The sequence below is a fragment of the Diceros bicornis genome, chromosome 2 (assembly GCF_020826845.1).
Source record: "Diceros bicornis minor isolate mBicDic1 chromosome 2, mDicBic1.mat.cur, whole genome shotgun sequence".
NCBI lineage: Eukaryota > Metazoa > Chordata > Mammalia > Perissodactyla > Rhinocerotidae > Diceros > Diceros bicornis.
The window spans coordinates 18759890-18776091 of NC_080741.1; the positions used below are offsets into that span (position 1 = coordinate 18759890).

Below are 16202 nucleotides of genomic sequence, written 5' to 3' on the forward strand. Positions count from 1 at the left end.
GTTGAGAAAGCCTTAAGAGATAGAACAGCCAGCTGCAGTATGTGGTCCTCGTTTGTATTCTATTTCTTTTTATATCTTAATTGTAACAAACTAGTGCAGATAAACAAGAAAATCTGAATAAGGATTTAGTATTGAGATAGTAAAGAATTTTTGTTAATTATCTGATGATGGCATTATGGCTGTATAAGAAAATTAGCATATACTTTAGAGATGCATACTGAATACATAGAGGTAAAATAAGATGATGTATGGAACTTACTTTAAAACAGTTAAGCAAAAAAAGGCGGATAGATGAAGTAGGAATGGCAAAATTTGATAATTTTAGAACCTAGGTGGTCAGTATATGGGGGTTCATTTTACTATTTTATCTACTTTTGTATTTTAAATTTTCATAATGTTATTTTATAAAATATATGTGTAAAGTAAAGTAATTATCAGTCAAGGTTTTTGGTTTATTTGATGAATTTGTTTATAAATAATTTCTATGCATAGTTAGATACGTTTTTCCTAGGATAAAGTTGAGAATCAATAAAGTACCAATTTTTCTCTATTTTAGGTGGATTAGTGATAGAGAAGCAGTGCTTTGATCCCAACTGTACACACATTGTTGTGGGACATCCACTTCGAAACGAGAAGTATTTAGCCTCAGTGGCAGCTGGGAAGTGGGTACTTCATCGCTCCTACCTTGAAGCGTGCAGGACTGCGGGGCGCTTCGTGCCGGTGTGTATTCAAATTAATGGGAAGGGTCATTTTTCTTTAACAGTAAATGTCTTAATGATTGATTCCAGCACATACACTGACTGTTCATGTAATTGAAATAACCAAGAATGACCAATTAGATTATACCAGTTTTATAAGGTCTACATTAACAAAGCAAAAAAAATTAGAGATCACAGACCCAGATTCTTAGTTATACCAGTTTTATTTAATTTGAATTTGGGGTGGTGTGTTTTTTTTTTTGAGATAACATTAGAAAATTTCAAGATTATCTCATTGTAAGCTTTTATCTTTACTGCCAGCCCATTAAATATTAAACTAATTATTTGAAATATTTTGGTTCCTACTGACCATCACAGTAATATCTGTCATCTAATTTTTGAAGTTCTCAATCAAGATCACTTAGGGACCTCTTCTATAGACAGGTAATCAAGCTGTTAATACATACCTCCTCTGAGACTGTGTCATTCTGTGAAGTTCGTCTTACGGTGGATGAAGCCCAATAATTAAATATTAGCAATTGCTAAGGTGTAGTTATCTGTATTTCTTAGAAATGTATGCAATATTTTTTTGATTTCTGATTAAAAGCCAGATATACTTGACTCTTGTATGAAGCCAAATTAATCTCCATTTCCTCCGTGCTCGTAAACTGATGCTTACTTACCACTCTCTGTATTTATAACACTTGAGTGTATAGCTTTTAACTCTCATTAGATTGTGGACCCCTTGAGGACAACTTGTAGAAACTCAAAAGTGGGTTGGACTAACTCTCTAGGAAGAAGACTATGAATGGGGAAGTAGTTGCATACTTGACGTTTTGACTGGAATCAATGTACAGCAGCGGAGACTAGCAATTGCAGCAATGAGATGGAGGAAAAAAATCCAGCAAAGACAAGAATCGGGCGTCACTGAGGTATTAACATATATAATAATTTGGGTAGTGTAAATGGCATTCAATGTCGTGACTTTTCCAGATTTTGATTTTAAGAACATGTGCTTGACAAAATATGAATGATTCTATTTATCTTTTATCCCTTGATTGATATACTTAGTTTGGACATTCTAAATCGAGCTTAATGTTAATTCCTAATTCTTCTAATTGTGATCGACAGTAAGACATATATAATGTTGATGGCTCTTTTAAAAATAATTTATATGTCTAAAACATAACCCATACCATATTTCTTCCAAAGAATCTTTTCAGCATCTAGCTTCAGGGGTTCTTAATTTGGGGTCCCTAGACTCTCCCAAGGGAGTTTGTAGATCAAATTCAGGAAGGTTATACACTTTGGGTGGGGGAAAAAATACATCCTTATCTTACTAACCTGTAATTGAAAGTTAGCATTTCCTTTCATTATAAGTCTAGGCAACAAATCACAACACTGTTAATGGTACCTGGTGCTTTGCCCCAACAGAAATGAGATATTTTTGCTTTGCACTATAATTGCAAGTATAGGCATACCTCGGAGATACAGTGGGTTCAGTTCCAGACCACTGTAATAAAGCAAATAGCTCCATAAAGCAAGTCACACGAATTTTTTGGTTTCCCAGCATGCATAAAAGTTACATTTATACTATACAGTAGTCTATTAAGTGTACAATAGCATTATGTCTAAAAACACAATGTACATACCTCAATTAAAAAATATTGCTAAAAAATGCTAACCATCATCTGAGCCTTCAGCAAGTTGTAATCTTTTTGCTGGTGGGCGGTCTTGCCTCGATGTTGATGGCTGCTCACTGATCAGGCTGGTGGTTGCTGAAGACTGAGGTGGCTGTGGCAATTTCTTAAAATAAGACAACCATGAAGTTTGCCGCATCAGTTGACTCTTACTTTCATGAACGATTTCTCTTATTATGCGATGCTGTTGATAGCATTTTACCCACAGTAGAACTTCTTTCAAAATTGGAGTCAGTCCTCTCAAACCCTGCTGCTGCTAAGTTAATGTCATATTCTAAATCCTTTGTCATTTCAACAATCTTCACAGCATCTTCACCAGGAACAGATTCCATCTCAAAAACCACTTTCTTTGCTCATCCATAAGAAGCAACTCCTCATCCGTTAAAGTTTTATCATGAAATTGCAGTAATTCACTCACACCTTCAGGTTCCACTTCTAATTCTAGTTCTCTTGCTATTTCCACCACGTCTGCAGTTACTTCCTCCACTAAAGTCTTGAACCCCTGTAAGTCTCCTATGAGGGTTGGAATCAACTTCTCCCAAACTCCTGTTAATGTTGCTATTTTTACCTCTTCCCATGAATCACTGTTGCTCTTAATGGCATCTAGAATGTTGAATCCTTTCCAGAAGGTTTTCACTTTGCCCAGATCCATCAGAGGAGTCACTATCTATGGAAGCCATAGCCTTCCAAAAATGTATTTCTTAAGTACTAAGACTTGAAAGTCGAAATTAGTCCTTGATCTATGGGCTGCAGAACGGATGTTGTGTTAGCAGGCATGAAAACAACGTTCATCTCATTGTACATCTCCATCAGAGCTCTTGGGTGACCAGGTGCATTGTCAGTGAGCAGTAATATTTTGCAAGGAATCTTTTTTTCTGAGCAGTAGGTCTCAGCAGTGGGCTTAAAATATTCAGTAAACCATATTGTAAACAGATGTACTGTCATCCATGTTTTGTTCCCTTTACAGAGCACAGGAAGAGTAGATTTAGCATAATCCTTAAGAGCCCTAGGATTTTTAGAATTGTAAATGAACATTGGCTTCAACTTAAAGTCACCAGCTGCATTAGCTCCTAACAAGAGAGTCAGCCTGTTCTTTGAAGCTTTGAAGCCAACCATTGACTTCTCCTCCCTAGCTATGAAAGTCCTAGATGGCATCTTCTTCCAATAGAAGGCTGTTTTGTCTACATTAAAAATCTGTTGTTTAGTGTAGCCCCCTTCATTAACTATCTTAGCTGGATCTTCTGGAGAACTTGCAGCAGCTTCTACATCACATTGCTGCTTTGCCTTGCACTTCTATGTTATGGAGACAGCTTCTTTCCTTAAACCTCATGCACCAACCTCTGCCAGCTGCAGACTTTTCTGCAGCTTCCTCACTTCTCTCAGCCTTCATAGAATTGAAGAGAGTCAGGGCCTTGCTCTGGATTAGGCCTTGGCTTAAGGGAATGTTGTGGCTGGTTTGATCTTCTATTCAGACCACTATAACTTTCTCCATATCAGCAAGAAGGCTGTTTTACTTGCTTATCATTTGTGTGTTCACTGGACCAGCACTTCTAATGTCCTTCAAGAACTTTTCCTTTGCGTTCACAGCTTGGCTGTTTGGTACAAGAGGCCTGGCTTTTGGCCTCTCTTGGCTTTTGACATGCCTTCCTCACTAAGCTTAGTCATTTCTAGCTTTTGATTTAAAGAGAGAGATATGCGACCCTTCCTTTCCCCTTAACACTTAGAAGCCCTTGTAAGATTATTAATTGGCCTAATTTCAATATTGTTGCTCAGGGAATAGGGAGGCTAGAAGAGATAAGGAACAGCTGGTCAGTGGAGCAGTCAGAACAAACAACATTTATCAGTTAAGTTCGCCATCTGATATGAGTGCAGTTCATGGTGCCCCCCCAAAAAATTACAATAGTAACATCAAAGATCAGTGATCACAGATCACCATAATAAATAGAATGATAATGAAAAAGTTTGAAATATGGCAAGAATTACCAGAGTATGACACAGAGAGACGAAGTGAGCAAATAGTGTTGGGAAAATGGTGCCAATAGACTTGCTCGGTGCAGGGTTGCACAGACCTTCATTTGTGGAAAAAAAACGCAATATCTGGGAAGTGCAATGAAGCAAGCTATGCCTATGTCTTGAAATACTGTTTATGTTCATCACTACTTTAAAATTACAGTAGTTATTCAACCACCATTAGATCTTTTGATTTAATACATTCATATAGAAGCACATCTATTATTTTGTCACAGATTTCTAAATATTTTGATAATTTTCAATAAAATAGTTTTCTTTGTAATTCTTTATACTTTATTTTGAATATAAAAAACATTCATATAGTATGGAAATTACAAGCTGTTATTTTAAACATATTGTTTAGAAAACAGATCTGCAAGCTTTAACGAGACTGCCAAAGGGGTCCATGGCTCACAAAAAGGTTAAGAACCCCTGAGTTAAGTAATCTTTTGTGTCATGTTCTGAGTTCTCTGCTGCCTCCAAGTTCTTGTTAGCCCTGACTTCCTTCTTTTAGAGTAATTCCACTGGCTTCTGTTAATTGTTATTCCTTACTTAAATATTTTATATTTCCAATTAGCAAACATTTTCAAGAGAAATATAATGGAGGCTTCATCTAATCTAAGAAACTATGCTTTAGGCTCTACCCTTGATTAATTGTAAGAAAAAAATACTAGAAAAGACTAAACAAAAGTCAGGTTGCTTTGTTTTAATGTTACCTAATCATTTAATCATTTTCCTTCATTCTTCAAGTATTTATTGACTTACTGTGTGCCAAACACGGTGGCTATGTGTTTCAAAGTATTGTGACCAGAGACTATTACCACTGTAGCAAAAGGAAAGGTTATAAGATTATTTGTTGACATGAAACTAAGTCTACAGATAAAATGATATATTATCTTTATGATTTTGTCATTTATTTTCCAAATAATTTCAATACTGATTATTTTTTTATTTGTAGGGGGCGTTTAGTGGGTGGAAGGTAATCTTACATGTTGATGGGTCCCGAGAAGCAGGATTCAAACGCCTTCTTCAGTCAGGAGGAGCAAAGGTTTGTGTTGAATCAACTTACTAAATTTTTTACATGAATTGTTTTCTAACCAAGGTTGCTGTGATCAGTTCTTGATTTTCTGTACTTTGTGAGATGGTAATCCTTAAGTACAGATTATACAGTTGAATAACTTTGGGACATTGATAGATTGTGATGCTTCTCGTTTTTTCATTAGGTGCTACCTGGTCATTCTGTACCTTTATTTAAAGAAGCGACACATCTCTTTTCTGACTTAAATAAACTCAAGCCAGAGGACTCAGGAGTTAATATAGCAGAAGCTGCTGCCCATAACGTGTTCTGCTTGAAAACGGAATACATTGCTGATTATCTTATGCAGGTTTGTGAGATTCTGTGCTTGACCTGCCTATTACCAGACATGTGCTTGCATGCAGAGAGAGTGACTGCACAGCAAAACTCTCAGCTTGTTATTAATAGAAAGTTAGTCCCTTTCAGTTTCATTCTATTTTTTATAATAATGAGCACATATTTAAACATTTAGCTTGGAAATTAAATATGAGACTGGTATAAAAATCTAGGTACTCCAAAAGCCTTAAAAGTGCCCTTTAAAATGTTGGACTATAAAGAAAGCAAAAATTGATTCCAGGAGTCCAAGGAGAAACATTTACACAAGGGTCCTTCTTTCATATTCTTGACCTTTTGCATTGATATACAGTAAATACCTGTGTTAGACAGTGAGATAAAGCAAGCATTTGCTATATGGAGGGCTCACTGCGCTGCTGTTCAGAATTGACCCGTGTCGTGTGATTGGACTGGGCAAAGAAAAATTTTCCTGACACCAGAGTGCCTAAAATGCTGTCAGGAATTAGCAAGGTATGACACATGATCATGAATGTCTTAGTACAAAGGATTTCAAACCGAATGGTATAGAAAAGAGGGAAAGCCAAAACTCAGCCTGCCTTGTGATTTTTGCTGCTTCTGTTTGGGAGTTGCTCAGGGTTAAATATAGGAAGAATGCCTTTGTCATAAAGCAGTGGGACATATTTATTAGGAATTAGTAAGCCAGTGCTAACTCTTCTTGAACACCTAAATAACTTTTTAAAAAGCTCTATTTGTTGAGACGTGTGAGGTTTTAAGAATTTACCCAGTGGGGAAAAGGGAAGGGATAGGGGGAATGTAGAGAACCCTATGTATCTTATTCCCTCCGAAAATTCCTGATCATTTCAGGTACACAGCTGCCATCTAGGCAAGAACCAGTATTTATTAATCGCCTGTATTGTGCTGGCTAAGTGTTTGTACATGCATTCTCATTTTGGTTTTTTTTCTTACATATAAGAGTGTACAGAACATATGTACTGGTTAAAAAAGAGCAAAATGTCATCTGTGTACCCAGGTTAAGAAATAGAAGCTAGTCCCGTAGGAGCTCCTGTTGCCTCTCCCCAGCTGCATCTCTCTACTTCCCCACGAGAAGTAATCCCTATCTGACTTTTGGTTATTCATGTCCCTGCCTTTTTCAGGGTTTACAACCAGGTACTAGCTGTCTGGAGGAACGTGTTGGGGGGAGTGAGCTGTTTTGTGTTTCTACGCCTAAGCTCATTGCCAGTCTCTAGCTCTCAGGAGTAGGTCAAAACAGAACATGTCCATGGGGTGAAGCAGCAGACCAAGAGGAGAGCAGCAATATCATGGTTAAGTTCATGGTCAGGATAAGCCAAGCGCAGATAAGACTCTGAGATAGGCTCATCTCAGTGTTCTGACATCAGGTTAAAAAAAAACTAGGTGCAGTGGCTGCAGGGATCTTGGTAATGATGGCCTTCAGCACGTCCTAGTCACATTGCTCCCGTCCCGTCTGGATGGTCACCCTCTACTCCTGTGCACTGCCATCATCCCAAGATCTCCATTCACCATCCTTTATCTCTCTTCTCTGTTCTGTCTCCTGTTTCTGAATCCCATGTCACCCTGATCTGCTCTCTCATTTTGGTGGAGGTCATCTTCTAGTAACTTCTTAAGAAAAAAAAGCATATGGGAGATAAATTATTTGAGACTTTGTGTGAAAATTCTTTTTTCTATGCTCACACTTGACAGTTTGGCTGGGCATGAAATTCTAGGTTGGAAATTATTTTCTCTTAGATTTTTTTTTTTTTTTTTTTTTTTTTGTGAGGAGATCAGCCCTGAGCTAGCATCCGCCAATCCTCCTCTTTGTTTTGCTGAGGAAGACAGGCCTGGGCTAACATCGGTGCCCATCTTCCTCCACTTTATATGGGACGCCGCCACAGCATGGCTTACCAAGCAGTGCGTCGGTGCGTGCCCGGGATCCGAACCAGCGAACCCCGGGCCGCCGCAGCGGAGCGCGCGCACCTAACCGCTTGCGCCACCGGGCCGGCCCCCTCTCTTAGATTTTTGATTGCTTGTTTCCTTGTTTCTGGTATTGCTGTTGAGTAGTCCAAAGTACCCTTCTGACTCATAAACCTTTACATTGTAACTGTAAACTAATAGGAAGTTCTTTTTATCCCCAGTTTTTTGAAATTTGAAAACGATATGCAATCATGAGGGTTCGTTTATATTATTCTGGGCACTTGGAGGGCCCCTACTGGTCTGGTAACATATCTTTCAGCTCTGGGAAATTGAATTATTTCAGTGGTGATTTTTTTTTTCTCTGCTTTCTGTTACTTCTATTTGCATACTGTATTTTCTTATTTCTCACCTATTTTTATCTTCACTTTTTGAGAGATTCTCTCATTTTGATCTTCCACTCCTTCTGTCAACTTCATTTTGCTATCATGTTTTTTAATCAAGACCTTTTTTAAAGTTTTCTTATTTCTGCATAGTTTCTGCCTCCGTTAAGCTGCCTTTTCCTCTTTGTTTTGGGTCGTTATCTTCCATGTTAGAGGAATTTGTCAGATATCTGGTAATTCCTGGCTTTCTGTTCATGATTAAGAGTAGGGGTTAAAAAGCTGATTGGAAGTACTGAGCAACACAATTGGGTCTTGTCATTTGTGAGCCAGGTGACATAGTCTGGGTAGACTAGTTATTGGGGACCCTCTCCTAGGTTCAGACCTTTATGTGCTTCTTGAATTGTTTCACTTTATCCAGAGAGGAGTCTTCCAGTCTGCCTGAAGGATGAGTCTGGCTGCCCTTTTTTTTTTTTCATTTGAGATATAATTGACATATAACATTATATTAGTGTCAGTTGTACAATATAATGATTCAATATATGTATATATTGCAAAATGATCACCACAATAAGTCTAGTTAACATCCAATACCACACATAGTTACAAATTTTTTTTCTTGTGATGAGAACTTCTAGGATTGAGTCTCTTAGCAACTTGGAAATAATACTGTATGGTATAACTATAGTCACCGTGCTCTACATGACATCCCCATGACTTGTTCATTTTGTAACTAGAAGTTTGCATCTCCTGACCACACTCACTCGTTTTGCCCACCCCTCACCCTCCACCTCTAACAACCAGCAATCTGTTCTCTGTGTCTGTTGTGTTTTGAGTTTGTTTTGTGGGTTTTTTTTTTAGATTCCACTTATAAGTAAGATCATATGGGATTTGTCTTTCTGTATCTGACTTACTTCACTTAGCATAATGCCTTCAAGGTCCATCCATGTTGCCACAATTGGCAGGATTTCCTTCTTTTCTGTGGTTGAATAATACTCCATCGTGTATATATACCAATTTTCTTTATCCATTCGTCTTTCAGTGGACACTCAGGTTGTTTCCATATCTTGGCTATTGTAAATAATGCTGCAGTGAACATGGGGGTACAAATATCTTTGAGTTCGTTATTTTTGTTTCCTTCAGATAAATACCCAGAAGTGGAATTGTTGGATCACATGGTAACTCTATTTTTAATTTTTTGAAGAACCTCCATACTGTTTTCCATAGTGGCTGCACCAATTTACGTTCCCACCAACAGTGCACAAGGGTTCCCTTTTCTCCATGTACTTGCCAACACTTGTTATTTCTTCTCTTTTTGATAATAGCCATCCTAATAGATGTGAGATGATATTTTTGCTATTGAATTATATGAGTTCTTTATATGTTTTGGATATTAACCCCTTATCAGATACATGATTTGCAAATATTTTCTTCCATTTGGTAGGGTTGCCTTTTTATTTTTCTGATGGTTTCCTATCCTTGGTAGAAGCTTTTTAGTTTGATGTTTAGTCCCACTTGTTTATTTTTGCTTTTGTTACCTTTGCTTTGGGTGTCAAATCTAAAAAATCATCACCCTGACCAGTGTCAGGGAGCACACTGCCTATGTTTTTTTCTGGGAGTTTTATGGTTTCAGGTCTTAGAGTCAAGTCTTTAATCCATTTTGAGTTTATTTTTGTATATGGTGTAAGATAGTGATCCAGTTGCATTCTTTTGCATGTGGCTGTCCAATTTTCCCAGCACCATTTATTGAAGAGACTGTCCTTTCCCCACTGTATATTCTTGGCTCCTTTGTCATAAATTAATTGACCATGTGTGCATAGGTTTATTTCTGGACTCTCTATTCTGTTCCATTGATCTGTGTATCTCTTTTTATGCCAGTACTATACTGTTTTGATTACCATAGCTTTGTATTATAGTTTGAAATCAGGGAGCGTGATGCCTCCAGCTTTGTTGTTCTTTCTCAAGATTGCTTTGGCAATTCGGGGTCTGACATCTTATAGTTTTCAGTATTCAGGTCTTTTCACCTCCTTGGTTACATTTATTGCTAGGTATTTTATTCTTTTTGATGCAATTGTAAATGGGATTGTTTTCTTAATTTCTCTTTTGTTAATTTCTTTTTTTAATAACTTATCTGTCTTTATATTTAAAATGGCTTTCTTGTAAACAGGATATAGTTGGGTCTTGCTTTTTTCTTTAGAATGTTTAGTTCAGCATGTAATTAATGATATGTTTGGATTTAGGGTTTTTTGCCCTTTGTCTCCTCTGTTCCTCTTTTCTTGCCTTTTTTTGGTATTAATATTTTTTAGAATGCCACTTCATCCACTGTCTTTTAAATCAAAAACTTCTCTGCCTTTTTTGATGGTTAAGGGGGTGGTGTTTTGCTCTACAGATTATAATGTACTTTAACTTTTCATGGTCTACTTAGAGTTAATATTGTGCCACTTCACATAAAATGTAGAAATCTTGCAGTTGTGTAGATTCATTTGCTTCCCCTGTCCTTTATACCAGGGGTATAAACTATAGCTCACTGCCTGTTTTATAAATAAAGTTTTATTGGAACACAGCCACATTCATTCATTTACATATTCACTATGGCTGCTTTTGCACTACAATGGCAGAGTTGAGTAGTTGCAACAGAGATCATCTGTCCCACACAGCCTAAAATATTGAATGTCTGACCCTTTACAGAAAAAGTTTGCTGGCCCCTGCTTTGTGCTATAGTTGTCATATATTTTACATCTATCTTTTATAGCCTCACAATACAGTGTTTTACTTTAAGCAAGTTTTGCTTTAAACGATCCTATGTATTTTGAGAAAATTAAAAGAAAAAAAATCCTTCCTATTTACCCTGATGTATACCATTTTGATTTAGTTCTTCCTGAAGAACCGAGTTGCCATTTGGTATCATTTTTTAGTTTGTAGTGTAAGTCTGATAGGGACTAATTCTAGTTTTCTTTTGTTTGAAAATATCTACTTTACCTTTATTCTGTGCATGACACACACTGGGGTGTTTCCTCAGACTAACAGCCATAAAAAATGAAAAGGAGAAATTCACCCTATATCATTGCCTTCTTCCAAATGTCAACCTCCCTCTAGTATTTGCCTGATTTTGTTTCTTCTCCAGTGTCTTATGGTAGTTGCTTTTAATATATTTTGGTCCAGAAGTTATAGTTGTTATCTGTGGAAGAGTTAAATCGAAAGGCACTTAGCCAGTATTTTATGGTGATTCATTTTCATGTTATCCAGTCTGCCATATTGCCAGAAAATTGTTTCATTACACTTACAATAAGGAGGGAAAGATCTTTTTCTTTTATGTTGGAATATGGTTATGAGGAAGAAAAATGCAAGAGTTTAGGGGCGAAGTAGAGCAGTGTATGAATTTCGGCTTTGCCACCTGCTAGTTATATAATATTGTGTTATATAACCTTTTATATTTTATCTGTGAAATGGAGAACACCACCACCTATCTCACATGTTTATTATAAAGATTAAGTAAAAAGTAAAAAATATTTTCATAAATTTACACTAAGCATAATGTCTCACACTTAAATGATACCTAGTAACTGTATTTTTCCATATTCTATATTTAATCCATATTTTACAGATGAGACCATTATTAAGATCTGAGCTATAAATTCATTTTTCTCATAAAAGGTGAGATTTGTCACATAGAGTCTGTTTACTAAATGTGACAAGTGCTAAATAGCATACCTTAAAAAACAAATGTTTAACTTTTTCTAGTCAAAAAGCAGAGTAAAAGAATTGATTACCTGATTATTTAACATTTTGAAATCTGAAAAAAATGAACAATGTTGGTTTTTTCCCCTTTTATAGGAATCCCCTCCTCAAATAGAAAATTACTGTCTACCAGAAGCTGTTTCATTTCTTCAGAATAATAAGGAACCTGGGCCTGGATTATCACAAAAGAGGAAAGCTTCTACAGAGAAAAATAAAATCAAACGACCTAGAGTACACTAATCACATTTACTCTTTAGTCACCAAACATTAAATGTTTTTTAAATTAGATTCCTGAATGTTACTGTGATGGATTTATGTGGACATTTAAAGACAAGTACCTGAAGAATTCTGCTTCAGAGTGGAATGACGACCCTGCTTGAAGTTCATTTTTACACCTGAAATTTTAATCACTGAAATATTAACTGTTCCTGAATGGCAAGTTACCTAAAATAACAACAAAATGCAGCTCTCAGCTAGCTTGTCCTTAAACCACGTTGAAGTGTGTAGGGGCTTTTTGTTTATTTATTTTCTTGTAAATATGTGAGGCTGCAACTTTTTTTAGCAAGGTGATAGATTTTGCCTTAAAATGTCTGCTTTCATTTGTAACAACAAGGAAGTTGTCCACTGGGATTCATTCATGTTTTCCCTGATTTTATCTTCTCAACATTTTACCTCTTTTTAACCGGAGCCTGAGCACAAGGTTTAATGAGGAACTGAAGCTTTAAACTTAAATGTATGTGTATATATGTATATGCATGTTTGTACAAATATCCATGATGTTTGCCAAGTTTGGATGCCAAAACTTGGAAAATAAAAACAATAAAGAATAAAAGTAGTGACTCAAATTAGTTGTTCAGATAAATTTTTAAAAAGAAAAGCATTCTTGTATCCATTCTATTGCTGGAGCAATAAAAGATTTGTAAAACTTAGTTTAAAAAATGGATTGCTAGTTGTTTCTCATGTGTATTTACATAGAATATTGTTCTATTGGGTTTTAAAATTTTTCAAAAAAGAGGGCTGACCCAGTGGCGTAGCAGGTAAGTTTGTGTGCTCTGCCTCAGCAGCCCAGGGCTCACAGGTTTGGATCCTGGGCACGGACTGATGCACCGCTTGTCAAGCCATCCCATATAAAGTGGAGGAAGATGAGCACGGATGTTAGCCCAGGGCCAGTCTTCCTCAGCAAAAAGAGGAGGATTGGCAACGGATATTAGCTTAGGGCTAGTCTTCCTCACACACACACACAACAAAACCACCTTTTGGGCCCACCCTGGTGGCCTAGTAGTTAAGTTCAGTGCGCTCCACTTTGGTGGCCCGGGTTCAGTTCCTGGGCATGGATCTACATCACTTGTCAATGGCCATGCCATGGCGGCAGCTCACATACAAAAAAAGGGAAAGATTGGCAAATGTTAGCTCAGGGCAAATCTTCCTCAGCAAAAAAGAAAAAAAACTTTTTATTGGAACTACAAAATTATGTTGAGATTAATAAAGGCAAACACCAGCTGCTACGTGCATTACCACAATCCTCTAACAGGAAAGCTACCTCATTTTGTCTAAGGGACAAACCAAAATCAGGACCATTATGTTGATATAAACCGTTCAATTCCTAATGATTCTCTGAGTTTGCCTTTCAAACAGTGAAGGGTTGAAGTCCTTAACCTGGACACAAAACCCTTCAAGTTTTTATCAGATTTTCCTCCAAGTGGAGTGTAGGTTTATCCCTGCCCCTCAAGAGAACAGGCCATTCAGAGTTTTTAGCTTTGAGCTAATTCATAGCCTAAGACAACATAAATTCCTACACTGCCAAACAGGTTGCATTGTCGTGTAAACTGTACTCCCACCCCTCCCCCAAACAAAAACCACATGGGCCTGGTTTTATCAGAGCCATTTTGTGTTAGCTGGGCCGTTTCATTGGCAGTTTGCAGTGAGTGTCCCTGAATTTTACCACTTAAAATTTCTTTGAGGGGCCAGCCCGGTGGTGTAGTTGTCAGTCCGTGCACTCCACTTTGGCAGCCCAGGGTTCGTGGGTTTGGATCCCGGGTGCGGACCTACACACCACTCATCAAACCATGCTGTGGCCATGTCCCACATACAAAATAGAGGAAGAGGGCCAGCCCCGTGGCTTGGCGGTTGGGTGCGAGCACTCTGCTGCTGGCGGCCCGGGTTCGGATCCCGGGCGCCCACCAACGCATTGCTTCTCCGGCCATGCTGAGGCTGCGTCCCACATACAGCAACTAGAAGGATGTGCAACTGTGACATACAACTGTCTACTGGGGCTTTGGGGGAAAATAAATAAAATTATTAAAAAAAAAAAAAAGTGGAGGAAGATTGGCACATGTTAGCTCAGGGACAACCTTCCTCACCAAAAAAAAACAAACCCTGAAATAGTTACTACTCTTCAAAACTTCTCAGTGAGCACACTTGATAAATGTTATGATTGTTTCTCTCTGTCTCAGATAGAATCACCTAATGTACCATTTTCTTTTTTTTTTTTTTTAAAGAGCTATCCAGCTTTAATTTTATTTATTTATTTTTTCCCCCAAAGCCCCAGTTGATAGTTGTATGTCATAGCTGCACATCCTTCTAGTTGCTGTATGTGGGGTGCGGCCTCAGCACGGCCAGAGAGGTGGTGTGCCGGTGTGCGCCCGGATCCGAACCCTGGCCGCCAGCAGCGGAGCGCAAGCACTTAACCTCTAAGCCATGGGGCCGGCCCTGTACCATTTTCTTTTCTGGCAGGATTATGAACTTTTCGCAGTTTAAGTCTTAAGCACACGGTTTACCATTTTAAGGCTCCAGATCGCAACTTCTCCTGAGTCTCCAGAATCTGTCCACACCCTACATAAACCATTTCAACTCTGGCTTTGACATTTAGACTGTAAATGTCCTAATGCCAGCAAGGTCTTACATGCAAATAATTCTAAGCATAGGTAGTTCTCTCATTTAAAAAGAAAAGAACTTTCCTTGATTATTTTAATTTTTATTTTCTCCTCAGAATTGCTACAGTATTTTCATCTGTAATACTTAAATTAGTACCTTACAGTCCTCTACGAATTTTCTTGTGCATTAGTCTGATCTTACCAACATTCATGAATTCAACAAAGATGACTCCCTAAGCATGTAAGGTAGTACATGGGATTCAGGAGCAAACCACCTAGGACACACGCTCCGTCTCAGAGCTTAAAGACGCAGGACCCTCAATACAGACACAGCACCCAATTCTACTCAGGTTTAGTATTTATAGTATGGGCTGGATTGTGTCCCCACTCAAAAACAAAACATTCATAGGTTGAAGCCTAACCCCTCAGTGTGACTACTTGGAGATAGGACCTTTAAGGAAGTAATTAAGGTTAAATGAGGTAATATGGTGCGGACCTAATTCATTCAGAACTGCTGGCCTTATAAAAAGAAGAGCTCGGGAGCACATGTGCACAGAGGAAAGGCCACATGAGTACACAGATGGCGGCGATCTGCAAGTCAGGAAGAGATGCCTTACATGAAACCACCCCTGCCAGCACCTTGGTCTTAGACTTCTAGCCTCCAGAATTGTGGGAAATTTGTTGTTTGTTTAAGCCACCCAGTCAGTGATATTTTTTTTGACAGCCCAAGCAGGCTAATGCAATACTATACAGTGCAGAGGTTCTTAACCTGGGGGCCACAATGCCTGGGAATGGACACACACAATTTTGCATATGATGTGCATTTTCAGGGTAGAGCTCATAGTCTTAGAGTTCAGATCTGTGACTTCCCAACCAAAAAGGACACAAACCACTGTCCTAGTTGAAGCCTACTATTTCACAGATACACCTTTCATCCAGAGGTGTTTTAATACATATTGCTTTATATCAGAGGCCGGCAAACTTCTTCTGTAGAAGTCCAGATAGCAAACATTTTAAGCTTTGTGGGCATGGGGTCTTTGTGGCATTTCCCCCAACCCTCTAAAAATGTGAAAACCATTCTTACCTTTTCAAAGCCTTACAAAAATAGGCAGTGGGCCATAGTGTGCTGAGCCCACTCTATAGCCCTAAAAATACCTTTTAATCTAGAGCTGTCAACAAGCAAGGCACCCAGCTCTGTGTTTTTCTACCACCCTATAAGCAGTAGGAGACTTTCGGCAAAGCCGTCTCATACTTGTTTAGCATTTGGGAATCTACAATTAAAATTATCAAGTGTTTTAAACTTGTGAGGTATCTATGGGAAGAAAAGCCACAGTACAGATATTTGTTTAGGCTTTTTCAAGCCATAAAAGAATAGTAAAGAAAATTTTTAAAGCAACATAAACTGATAAATGAAAGGAGGGAATCAAGCAATTATCCTATCCTAACAATATGAACTACATTTCAGGATAACCTGGGGCCGGCCCGGTGGTGTGATGGTTAAATTCGTG

The 16202-nt window shown here is 38.0% G+C and overlaps 1 protein-coding gene across 3 annotated transcripts in view; it reads left to right on the forward strand.

Moving 5' to 3' along the window:
* TOPBP1 (DNA topoisomerase II binding protein 1) overlaps positions 1 to 12750 on the forward strand; it is a 61446-nt gene extending 48696 nt beyond the window's left edge. For all 3 annotated transcript variants that reach the window (XM_058552894.1, XM_058552903.1, XM_058552912.1), the window contains 5 exons: positions 557 to 720; positions 1493 to 1630; positions 5367 to 5456; positions 5632 to 5793; positions 11918 to 12750. In XM_058552894.1, the coding sequence (XP_058408877.1) occupies positions 557 to 720; positions 1493 to 1630; positions 5367 to 5456; positions 5632 to 5793; positions 11918 to 12061 (698 nt within the window). In that variant the 3' untranslated portion in view covers positions 12062 to 12750. The remainder of the gene's footprint in view (positions 1 to 556; positions 721 to 1492; positions 1631 to 5366; positions 5457 to 5631; positions 5794 to 11917) is intronic.
* The last annotated feature ends 3452 nt before the right edge of the window (positions 12751 to 16202 follow it).